A 13,451-nucleotide genomic window follows, 5' to 3' on the forward strand; every position below is an offset into this window, starting at 1 on the left:
CAAATTTCTAAGTTTTCAGCATCTGAACGTAAAGCCTTTTCACCATGTGAGATTGAAGCTTATTCAAAAGATTGAATTCATTTCACTCTGTTGAATCTTAAATTTTTTGCGATACAAGTTTTTGTCTCCTTAATGGCAATATTTGTTTAATTAAATTCCAATGATCTTATGATAATGGCAATTAAACTTCTCATATTCTTCTGTGTATATAACTGATTGTTTTCACATTTTCCTTTTTTTTTGCAATTTTGTGATACATACTGTACATCGCAAATATTATTTCAACAGAAAATCAAGGATGGTATAAAACTTCTCGTAAAAACAAAGAGTACAATCTTGACTGCTCAGAAATGTTATTCCTTAAATTCTTACCATTTTCAAGAAGTTGACCAGCTTGTTGGCATCTGCTCCAGTAGAAAGATCTAAGAAGTCTGAAGGCATAGAATAAGCTAGATATGGACTGGGTTGTACACCAGCCTCTTCTCTGATACATCTTAACTGACATTCTTCATCATTGTCTCTCATTCTATAGAGCTCATTCCATGTAAAAAGTAAGGAATCAGTCACTTCATTGAATGGGTTGAAATCTACTATCAAAAACTCAGCCTGCAACATATGATAAAAAATCAAAGTATTACATCACAAATATGACCAAAATATATAAAAAACATCAATGGCAGCTGTTAAACTGTATCATCTTGTTTAACCCTTTGCGTGCGGGCCCGCGAAACCGGATACCTCTCCCTGCTGCGGAGCCGTTTTGGTACATTGCTGGTATAGGTATATGGATCTGTGACGGTGTTTTCCGAATTAATTGCTAATTGCGCCAAACTGATGTATTTTCAGGATTTTTAGTAAATGTAAAGATGAAAGATCAGACATTTTTCTTTCTAGAAATAAAGGTTTTGCTTCTCAAATCAACAGAATAATTAAGAAATTTACGAGGAAAAAGTCGTGTTATTTTGTCAAATCTTCGCCTTTTCCCCAAGTCAATAGGCACTGTGTACAAAAATGCGTAAGGGCAATCAGCACACGCGGACAGGTCAGGTTCGATCGATACCGCTTTGTTGTCTGCTCTAGTGCTTTTTTCATTGCCTATTGTCACACTTTACCTCCTTGTATAGAGATCATTTGCAAAGTGTATAATTACGACGATAATCCGTTTTGGGTGAAATCATAGCATACCAACTACCTTTATTTTCCAGAATGAATAAAAAAGGGTGAACATTCCCTTTCGAGTACGATGATGATGCTGCGCAACAAAAGTCCGAAACTATTTTGTGATTTTTGGCTTCTGGGCTTCAAGATGGTGGCCTCAATGTTTCACACAAAAAATCGCCTTTGGTATCTTCTTTTCATAAATTATAGATTATAATAAAAAATAATTTTGTTCCTGAAGATTGCATACCAGTATTCGATTTGTTTTCCTGTTGCAATTTCAAAGAGGGAAGGGGGTAAATGTGACTCAAATAGTAGATCTGAAATCACATCTCCCAACGCTCTCCTCGTCTCGTTCTACGTTTCATTTATCTTTCTCCCTTTTCCCTCCAAAATAACCATGCTAACAATTACTGTTCGTCACAATGAGAGAAAGTAAATTATTTGTATCTATTGCAATTATAGCATCTAAATTAAAAATGTTTTATTTTGTTCGTTCATTTTATTCATTTTTTAACCGTTCTGGGTGTTTTCACAACTAAAAACAAAAGTAATAAATTCAAGATTCAAGATTCAAGATTTATTAAAACATATGATCGCAGCTTGTTAAGCTGAATTGACAAATGTTTTACAAAAGAGCATAAAAATATATAAAATCAACTAAAAAGTAATGTTACAAAAGAGTCAAGAAATTACAAAAACAATTACGGTATAATCATGATAATAATGAAGTGATCTTAGTTTTGGAAAGCTTTGAAAAAAGTAAATATGTTGGAAAAAAATACACTAAATATAAAATTATTGTGATGTAATATGGGTTTAAAGAAGAATTGAAAGGAAATTTGTTGCAACGGCTTTAAGTAGATTCAGTATTGACAATTGAAAATGAGAAAAGAGCATCAAAAATTACTGTCTTATGTGAGAGTAACTCAAATCATGAAAGATTTGTATCCCGTTTTGTCTCTATCTTTTAATCGTTCAATTCAATAGTACAGAGGCGTTGGAGTCGGTAGGGGGCGTCAGTCCACCCCCCCCCCCCAATCAGCAAACATACAAAAACGCGAAGTCCATAAATTTGTGATTTTGGGGGGCCGGATCACTCCCTCCCACATTCAGCTCAACCCCCCCATTATCAAAAACGCTCAGCGGCACCTGTTATTTATACATCTTTTTAAAATATTTTAGTAATGATGCTCACCAGGGCAAGCGCCCCAAAAGTATGTTTGCCGTAAAGAAAAATATAAGGTCAACCTGCCTTTTTTTTCTTTATATAGATCCTTTTCTACTACGCTATTCGCCAGAAAAAAAAAAAGTAATTGGCGAAAAAGTAGGAAAATTATTAACATTTTTTAGGGGGGTAGGTGTAAGATTAAAAGGGGTTTGTCGGGACACACCAAACAAACATGTTTTATTTAGGTGGATGCCTCAACGTAAATTCTCATTCTATTTCCTCAATTTCAGGCGAGGAAACTTTTAGTTCATTGTTAGTTTTAGCATTTGAACTGATTATGCTTTTGTCGAATTTTAAGTGCAAAAAATTTCACCTGGGAGAGAAAGAGAGAATGAGATGAAGAGCTTCCAAAACCTAAAATGACAAATTCATTCTATAAATTGACGTGAATCACAAATTGAGGTGGGGGACTAGTAATCTTTAATTCTTTATAAGTAAATATTCATGCAATAGCAAAAGCGCACATTATGGTTTACATTTCCTCTTTTTTCCCTCTCATCCTTTCTGTTGTTTTATCATTTTCCTATACATGTATCTCGATTTGCATTTTCTATTCTTTTTCTGAATCTCACTTGCATCTTCTTCCATCCCTATGCGTATCATCACCCAGGGGAAATTATATTTTTATGAAGAAAGCACTGTCATGCTCAAGAAGAAAATGTTCTTGCCATGTTTTTTCAATAAATGAGCGAAAAATTAAATCTCAACGGATCTGCTTTATCTTCTGAATATTGATGCATCATTTACTTTTTAAATCTTACTCCTAAGAGCTTTTTGTACTGCTAAATACGAAAAGCATTCAGTAGGTCATCCTGACGAAATACACGAATCTTCCTTTTATTCAGGGCGTTGGCTATTTGTCCCCTGCTCTTTTTATAAGGAATTTGTTTGAGCGTCCGCCATGACATTCTTTTGTTTGGGGAGTGCCGAGATAAAGAACTGCATTGACGTTTTCATTTTCAAAAGAGTAGAGGATAAACGGTGTTCTAAATTGCTTTATTTTCTGTTTATTTCCTTTGAAATAGAAGACAAAAATAAGAGCAATGAGATGAGAGAATGAGAAAAAGCGGGGGGGGGGGGGGTTCAAAAGTGCACCAGGGGCCCGTTTTATATAAAATTTGTTTACACATTTTCAATAACACTTGAAAGCTACTGAAATCCTTCTATTTGACTGGCGGATTGTAAATTTGTTTAATTTATTGCGCATTTGTCAATACAAAATATACATGTATTTATAAAACGGTACCAAGGAATTTCCTCGTTTTCCCTTTCTCTGGTTTCTAACCTGTAACTGAATGTATTATCTACCGCTTTCATTCCCTTTATTACATCTATCGTCTTTCTATATCCCCTCCCTTCTACACCTTTTTTCTCCGAGTTCTCATTTAAATTATATCTGTATCGTCTTCCTTCTCCCGGATTAGGATTATGAGGTATATACCCGCCCTCATCCCCCTTTATCCTTTCTCTCTGATTTTATATTCTCAGTACCTGTCATTTTACATTACATCTAACGTCCCCCGCCCCCCCTCTCTCTTCATCGGAAACCGTTCCGAGATTATGCCTCGATTTTGCCAACTTGTATTGATCGGAAATAATTGCATTTATGGGCCTCTCGTCCTGTTGCATCGTGGCCATCATGTCGAAAATTTAGGGGGTTTTCCCCAGTTTCTCAAATAATGTCCCAAAAAACCTTTCAAAACTACTATTGTAACTGTCATTTTACAATAAATTCTATATCATCTTCCATTTTCTATATTGATAACGTGGGTAGATATCTTTCCCAAAAGACAATAGGGTTATGGCAAGACAGAGGCCTCCATCTTTCACTAAAAGTCATTTTTTATAGATTTTTTCATAAATTATGTCTCATTTAATTCGATTTTCCATGCAGTTATTATTATAATAAAATAGTTTTGTTACTGAAGTTTGCGCACTGGTATTCGATTTGTAATATCCTGAAATCATTTCAAAGAGTTAAACGAGTAAAAGTGACTTAAATTGTAAGTCTGAAATCATACCTCCCAACTCTCTCCTTGTCACTTTCTACGTTTCTTTCTTTATCTTACTTTTCCCTCAAAAAGAGCCATGCTAGAAATTACTGAAAGTAAGAGAAAGTATTTTTTCTTGAATAAATTATAGCATCCACAATCAAAAGTGTTTTTTTTATTTGTTCTTTCGTTTTGTTCTATTTTTAATTTGTCTCCTTGATTTCACAACCAAAAACAAAGTAATAAATCATTAAACAAGTGGAATGCCTCTGGCCGTCTCACCTGCATCAAGCGATTCAATATAGCAGCAGTGCTGATTTTGAAAACTACTATAACTCGCACAAGATGTTCAGTGATACTTGGTTACTCTTATTTCCACGTTTTATGAACTAGACCAATACACTTATAGAGATATGATGGCAATTCAAAAAATACCCCCAACGTGGCCAAAGTTCTTTGACCTTACATGACCTTTGACCTTGATCATGTGACCTGAAACTCGCACAGGATGTTCAGTGATACTTGATTACTATTATGTCCAAGTTTTATGAACTAGACCAACACACTTTCAAATTTATGGCTGTAATTCAACAAATACCCCAATTTGGCCAAAGTTCATTGACCCTAAATGACCTTTGACCTTGATCATGTGACCTGAAACTTGCACAGGATGTTCAGTAATACTTGATTACTATTATGTCCAAGTTTCATGAATCAGATCCATAAACGTTCAAAGTTATGATGGTAATTCAACAGATACCCCCAATTCGGCCAAAGTTCATTGACCCTAAATGACCTTTGACCTTGGTCATGTGACGTGAAACTCATGCAGGATGTTCAGTGATACTTGATTAACCTTATGTATAAGTTTCATGAACTAGGTCTATATATTTTCTAAGTTATGATGACATTTCAAAAACTTAACCTTAGGTTAAGATTTTGATGTTGATTCCCCCAACATGGTCTAAGTTCATTGACCCTAAATGACCTTTGACCTTAGTCATGTGACATGAAACTCAGGCAGGATGTTCAGTAATACTTGATTAACCTTATGGCCAAGTTTCATGAACTAGGTCCATATACTTTCTAAGTTATGCTGTCATTTCAAAAACTTAACCTCAGGTTAAGATTTGGTGTTGACGCCGCCGCCGCCGCCGCCGTCGCCGTCGGAAAAGCGGCGCCTATAGTCTCACTCTGCTATGCAGGTGAGACAAAAAACCATTCAAAATAGTCGGAATTCATTTGTCTCTATCATTTTAATCGTTCAATCTAATAGTACAGAGGAGGCGGAGTTGGTAGTTCGCTGTCCAAAAAATAAAGTCATGTTGTAATTCGTTTAAGTAGATATTCATGGAATTTTAGCAAACGCACACTTGTCTATTCCCCCTTTTATCCCTGTCTCTCATTCTCCGTGACATCTGAACATCTTTTAAATATCATTTCCCTAAATGATTCTTTTTCCATCCTTTATATGCATCATTACCCAGGGGAAGCGCTTTTATGCAATATGAATCACTGACGAATGTCATAAGTACCTGTGTTGTCGGTAAATGAGACAAAGTTTTTTTAGATACGGTATGTTGGTCCAAAAAAAGTATTCATAAAAGCTTTTTGTATTGCTAAGTATGAAAAGCATTCAATAGGTCATCCTGCCAATAAACACTAAATTTCCTTTTGTTCGGGGCGTTGACCATCTGTATCCTGCTCTTTTCGGAAGGAATTTGTTTGAGTGGCCGCCCAGACATTCTTTTGTTCGGGTAGTGCTGATATCATGAACTACATGGATTTTCCCTTTTGAAAAGAGCGTAAGATGAATGGTGTGCTAGACTGCTTTCTTTTCTCCTTTTTTCAGAATAGTAGACAAAAATAATGAGAAGAAGAGGGGAGGGAAAAAGTTCAAAAGTGCACCAGATCAGCTCAAAGTACTAAGACATTACTTTTGTAATAAAAGCTTGTTGTTTTTTCTGAAAATACAATCGATGAAACCAAGAAGATATCATTCTAGAGTGATATCTCCTTGATGAAACAAATATTAAGACAACAAGTGGAACGCCTCTGGCAGTCTCGCCTGCATTACGCGATTTAATATAGCAGCAGTCCTAACTTTGAAAACTACTATAAAATAATCATTCACAAAAACACCATTCATATAATGACATAATACCACGTTCATTGACCATAAATGACATTTGAACGGTGACTTAAGACTTGTCAACTACACCCATGTCCACATTTCATTCACTCTATCTATAAACTTTCAAAGTTATGATGGCAATTCAACAATACCCCCAACACGGCCAAAGTTCATTGACCTTTAATGACATTTGACCATGGTCATGTGACCTGAAACTCATACAGGATGTTCAGTGATACTTGATTACTCTTATGTCCAAGTTTTACGAACTAGATCCATAAACTTTCAGAGTTAGGATGGTAATTTAACAAATACCCCCAACACGGCCAAAGTTCATTGACCTTAAATGACCATTGACCATGGTCATGTGACCTGAAACTCTCAAAGGATATTCAGTGGTACCTGATTAACCTAATGTCCAAGTTTCATGAACTAGATCCATAAATTTTCAAAGTTAGGATGGTAATTTAACAAATACCCCCAACTTGGCCAAAGTTCATTGACCCTAAATGACCTTTGACCTTGGTCATGTGACCTGAAACTCAGGCAGGACTTTCACTAATACTTGATTAACCTTATGTCCAAGTTTAATGAACTAGATCCATAAATTTTCAAAGTTATGATAGTAATTCAACAAATACCCCCAACTTGACCAAGGTTCATTGACCCCAAATGACCTTTGACCTTGGTCACGTAACCTGAAACTCGAGCAGGATGTTCACTAATACTTGATTAACCTTATGCCCAAGTTTCATGAACTAGGTCTATATACTTTCTAAGTTATGATGTCATATCAAAAAATTAACCTTAGGTTAAGATTTGATGTTGACGCCGCTGCCGCTGTCGGAAAAGCGGCGCCTATAGTCTCGCTCTGCTATGCAGGCGAGACAAAAATGGTGAATAAACACGTAGCTTATTACATGACGATCTTGCAGAAAAATGTTAGCTATCTATCAGAACAACGATATTGATCAAATCACGTGATCAGGCCTTGTGCGCGCATACGTGCTCGTCACAGAATTTTTCGTCCCCGTCTGACTCCAACGAAAAAATCAGGTATAGTTGAAATGATTACCTATTTTCGTGATTTTTTCCCACGTAGCCGTGTATTTTTTTCATTCTGTTATCGAAATAGGTTTATAAAGGAAATAGTGGCAGAGGTTTTAGTACAAAACAATTACGAAAAAGATGAAAAACTTCATCGAATTAAACCAAACAAATCTCGGCTTCTGTAGAAGCCCGTCGTAGCTAAGTGAACACTCGCTGGGCTTCTGTGGAAGCCCGTCGCACTCAAAGGGTTAAGAAAACCCCATATAACATCTACGAGCCTTTATTTTTTATGTTTCTCCAGAAAACCATACAAACTTTTAATTATATATATTTTGGAAGCAAATTATTTGCCTGCTCTTACAAAATACTAATTCTGGTCCTAGATGTTACTAGTACATGGAAATGCAACATTGCATAACACATACTCACCTTGTCTTTGCGGAATACATCTACAACATCTGAATGCATAACAGAAAAAAAAGAATGGAAGCATGAAAATAACAATGGAATATTTTATTTCATTTTCTGTAGGAAATGAAATCATATTCAAGATAAGAATCAGTTGAAAAGGTAGGAGTCAAAGTGGTACTGATTTACAAATAACTATACCTTTTAAGTTTAGAGAAAAAAAATCCCTTATTTCAACTTAAATGATGTTGGATTAGCATATAAAAAATGTGAAAATTACAGAGTTTTGTTGCTGTTACAGAGATACAAAGAGTCTTCAACAAATGTATGTATGTCATACCAGTTAATACATTCAATTTATAACCATAAAATGAGAAGTATAATAGACTGACTGGATAACAGCCACTCTTTATAATATACTCTTTATAATGTATTGCTGAACATAATGTTGATGTATAATATTATATCTCAGTTTCAAGAAGGCATCATTTAGCTACCCTGTACAACAAGTGGAACGCCTCTGGCAGTCTCGCCTGCATTACGCGATGTAATATAGCAGCAGTGCTAACTTTGAAAACTACTATAAAATAATCATTCACAAAAACACCATTCATATAATGACATAATACCACGTTCATTGACCATAAATGACATTTGAACGGTGACTTAAGACTTGTCAACTACACCCATGTCCACATTTCATACACTCTATCCATAAACTTTCAAAGTTATGATGGCAATTAAACAATTACCCCAACATGGCCTAAGTTTATTGACCTTAACTGACCTTTGACCTTGGTTTTGTGACCTGAAACTCACAGGGGATGTTCAGTGATACTTGATTACTCTTATATCCCAAGTTTTATGAACTAGATCCATAAACTTTCAGATTTAGGATGGTAATTCAACAAATACCCCTCACACGGCCAAAGTTCATTGACCTTTAATGACCTTTGACCATGGTCATGTGACCTGAAACTCGTACACGATGCTTAGTGATACTTGATTACTCTTATGTCCAGGTTTTATGAACTAGATCCATAAACTTTCAGAGTTATGATGGTTTTCAACAAATACCCCCAACTTGGCCAAAGTTCATTCACCCTAAATGACCTTTGACCTTAGTCATGTGACCTGAAACTCGAGCAGGATGTTCACTAATACTTGATTAACCTTATTTCAAAGTTTCATGAACTAAGTCCATATACTTTCTAAGTTATGATGTCATTTCAAAAACTTAACCTTCGGTTAAGATTTTAACCTTAGGTTAAGATTTGATGTTGACGCCGCCGCCGCCGTCGGAAAAGCGGCGCCTATAGTCTCACTCTGCTACATGTATGCAGGCGAGACAATAAAACTTACAATGTCGCTCTTTGAATGTGCCAGCTATGTATCTGTCATGAAGGTTGATTATCTCAAATGTGATGTCATCTTCCAGCGGAGGTACACATGGAAAGAAACTTTGACAGTCACGTTGTGAGATTGCTAGTCCAGGAAAAATAAAAACAATATCTTCTGTAATATTCAAAACATTGCAGCCTTATACAAATAATGATTTAGATGAGAAGTAATGAAATATTTAAAAACAAAATCTTTAAATCTAGGTGATACAGCCTAAAAGTAAGAAAATAGTATTGTCAATGGTTGTTATACAGAGGATCAGTGAAAATCACAATAGTAAACACTTGTACCATTGAAAAATTGAATAAAAATTAATATTGATTCATTGTGACTATATACAGTAGCCATCTTTACAGGTTCAGGAGAGCATTTTGTTAATGAAGAACTTTGATAAGTAATTCTCTCAAAACTACTGATAATCATTAACACTTAATGTTGACATCATCAAGGGAAGACATGACATGTAAGCAACGTTCTCGCCATTCTGACACTTGGCGGCGCGAAGCGACGCAAGCCGCACAGCGGCCTCGGTGCGTGCGAAACACGCACGGGGGGAGGGTTGCGGGAGGGAGGTGTCCCCTCTCCCACGCAGAGCGCGGTAGCTATCGAAAATATCAATATCGACGAGCTTAGATTGCTGCTAAATGCACCACATTTTATGTCTATTTAATGCTTCTCCGGCCACACAGCCGTAACGGTTGCGCGAATTGCGATTGAAGCAGAAAGGCAAGTACTGATGAAAAAGGTCAAAGGAAATGATTTTAATTCAATTTCATTTTATACTTCTTACAGTTTATAGATTTATTCACATCGATGACATCGATAATGTACTCCATGCTTTCCAATGTCTAGATCGCTAAGTCCTTAAAAAGTGCGATTCATTTTGTGAATGCGTGTCAATGACCGACTACATCTACGGACCGCATGCGTAGCCCTTTGAGCTTGCGCCGCGCCACGCCGTTACTAAATCCAAAGATTGTTCCGACTTTGTTTGGAAGCCTCGGAAGAAAATTTCCGAGGCTTCCAAATAATGGGCATTGGTATTCATGAGACGATATAATTTGCATGTTTGTTTTGTTTTCAGATACTCACTGAAACTATAACTCTCATAATTAAGACTTCTGTTGATGATGTTTATACTAATAATATCCAATCAAGATTCGTTTATCACTGTCAATATTGCTATGTTCATTTGTATTGTTCTATACTCGCCTATAAAATAATGAATGTGTCCATCACGAGCGGGAGAAATATTTTTAGTCATTCGTCATACTTTAACATTACGATTTTGTTCTTATTATAATTAATTGCGATTTAAAATGTTTTGAAAGTAAAGCTTAATTGACAGGAAAGCAGATTTCTATTTTTAAATAATGCACTATGTAGGCCTACAAATACAGCGTGTGTGAATGAGAGAAGAGGGGGGGGGTTGTAGCTAGGATGGTCGAAGGGGGAGAGCGAAAGGGGAGGGGTAGACAATGACAAGGGGATGTTGAGATCGTACGTGTGTGGGATTGGTGAAGACGTCAATATTCGAAGCGAATGCATATTTATAGACATTACGGCTCAATCTTTCTTTACATATTTTGGCGATTTAAAATTTTATAAATATTTTCTTGCACCATGAGTGAGAAGATCGAGGTACGTGATGCAATAAATTGCATCAGTTTTTAAGTTACAGAAATTCACGAACAGATTATTAAAAATGAAAAAAAAAAAGAGAAAGATCTTAATTTTATAGCCCCCATCCAGCGTAAACAACATGAAGAATATTTGAGGTCACGAAACCAGCTGATTCGCATTCATACAACAGGTTAACAGGTCACGCACATGGCACACATTCCAAGGGCGGGAATTCGGGGAAACCCGTTTTCAAGCACAATGATTGGCTCAACCCAGAAAGTGAATACTAATTATAGATCACGTGCCATCGGCTTTGGGGCGTCTCGTTCACATTCCAACTCATTTCATAAATATAATCCACTCGCAGTAATTAGGCTAACGACGTTGTAAAGATAACTCTATATAAAACACAATTCCGATATAAAACATATATAAAGACATAAGTGAAATTGAAAAATTCAAAATTTCAGGTCTTGAAAGTGTGGGGGGGGGCTAACCAGCATGCAAAAAACGCAATCAGGTGGTCCATTTTATGTTTTTGTACACGGTTTTGGAAAAAAAAAGTGGGGGAACTGAAGCCCACCCAGCCCCCCCCCCCTGTTTCTGCGGCCCTGAAATGAATATCTATGACTGAATTGTCAATTCCACTTTGTTGAATGTGTACTTCTATTGAAATCTATTGAATCACGTACCCCTCCCGACCTAGGGTTGATTTTCCACTTGCCATAAAGATTATGCAGCCACAATCACAGTAGACACATCTATAAAAGAATATTGATTTAATTCGCTCCGAAAAATTGACTTCTTTTCGCCAATCCCCTCCCCCACAAAGTCACAAACATCCCATCATTTTCATTTACATTGCCCACGGCCACCTCCCATTATTATCTTTCTTCTTTACACAAATTAATTTCAAATAATATTTTATTTTAAATCGTAGTTGATACCGGGAGTTGTTAAGCAATTGTACAACAAATTCATGAAGCATTCACTGTAATGACTAAAAACATTTCTCAGGACCGTGACAGGTGCGTTCAATATTTAATTGGCAGGCAAAGAGTAACAAAGAACAATACAAATGAAAATACACTGTACCTATAACTCACATTAAAAAATGAGTCGTAATATGATAAAAAGCGTGAATAGTATTAATAAAGATTATTACTTATGAAAATTACAACAGATTTAATGAATATCTGAAAATAAAAAAAACAACATTCAAATCGGTTTTGGATCCCATCTAATTTTGGAAGACTCGGATCCCCGCGGAGCAAGGATTTTGATGCCATGTGCGATTTGTATTCTGTATGTGGCCGTGGCGAGCGCGAGTGCAGTGACACAGAACTTGGTAGACACACCGTCGCGAAATTAATCAACACTTTCAAAAGATCGATGTAGAGATTAAGACTTTGGAAATTATGGAGTAAAATTGGAATATAAATGTGAATAAATCATTTTGCTGTAAGTATATGAGTTGGACATTATATCAATCCATTCCTGTGGCTTTGTCATTATTAACGTGATCTTTACGGCAGTGTCATCAGAAATGCATTCAATGAATTCATGTAGATGAAGCTATAAGGCTGGGGCCTGGGACGAGATGAAACTAAATTTCGATCGAAATTTTATATTATTTTTGACACACTTTACTTTTGACAAAATAAGTGACAAATTCAACTGAAATTCGTAACATCTAAATTACATTGCCCAACCCAGTAACCCACGGTACCCCTCTCTCCTCACTTTGTTTTTGAGCGTATTTACTACCATTTTAAAGACGTAAATAATGAGAGCAATGTGATACGCAAATGCGAGGTAAACATCTTCGCACTTCCTACATAAGAGAGAGAGAGTTAAATTGGGCCTCGAGTCGAGGTCGTATCATATACAGCATAGTAGCGAAGCAAAGAAATCTCGGGAAGAAATCGTGGAAAAAATAATCGACAAGTTTATTTTGGATCTGAAAAGCAGATTGTTTTTTTTATAAATATATTATTCAGTTTTTTGTGTGGATCTAGGCCTGTTTTACAGTTGTCGGCCACGGTTGTCGGGGGAAGTTCACGGTTGGCGGATTTGCCCTGAAAATTTTCAGGGTTGTCGGCGCCCGCCAACCGTGACGCGTGGTAGCGAGAACGTTGCATGTAAGTAGATAAAATTGATTCCATGTGCATGCTATGTGCTATTGGAGGCATCTGAACCCCCCTCCCCTTATCATACATATTAATTTTGATTGTAACATGATTGTTAGTTCAAGATCACTTAAAGTTGAATTAAGAAGACGATTCCAAATATTGAGATATTTACATTAATAGCAACCTTACAACCCCCCAAACACTAATAGGTGATTCGACCCCCCATTTTCTTTTTTCAAAATAGTGAATTTGAACGATTTATCCCTACCCATTTTCCCTGAGTTCGCTCCTGCAATGCCTACCGAGACGGGTGTTCTTTGAGT

The 13,451-nt window shown here is 36.3% G+C and overlaps 1 protein-coding gene across 3 annotated transcripts in view; it reads right to left on the bottom strand.

The window, feature by feature from the left end:
• The window catches only part of LOC129256757 (translation initiation factor eIF2 assembly protein-like), a 28,880-nt gene that overhangs the window by 4,457 nt on the left and 10,972 nt on the right, over positions 1 to 13,451 (bottom strand). For all 3 annotated transcript variants that reach the window (XR_010293166.1, XR_010293165.1, XM_064097657.1), the window contains exons 8-10: positions 9,335 to 9,457; positions 7,994 to 8,022; positions 373 to 606 (exon numbers count right to left, since the gene is read on the bottom strand). Coding sequence is in view for 1 of the 3 variants with exons in the window: in XM_064097657.1 (XP_063953727.1) it covers positions 373 to 606; positions 7,994 to 8,022; positions 9,335 to 9,457 (386 nt within the window). In the remaining 2 variants the exon portion in view is untranslated. The remainder of the gene's footprint in view (positions 1 to 372; positions 607 to 7,993; positions 8,023 to 9,334; positions 9,458 to 13,451) is intronic.

The sequence above is a fragment of the Lytechinus pictus genome, chromosome 3, assembly GCF_037042905.1.
Source record: "Lytechinus pictus isolate F3 Inbred chromosome 3, Lp3.0, whole genome shotgun sequence".
Lineage (NCBI taxonomy): Eukaryota > Metazoa > Echinodermata > Echinoidea > Temnopleuroida > Toxopneustidae > Lytechinus > Lytechinus pictus.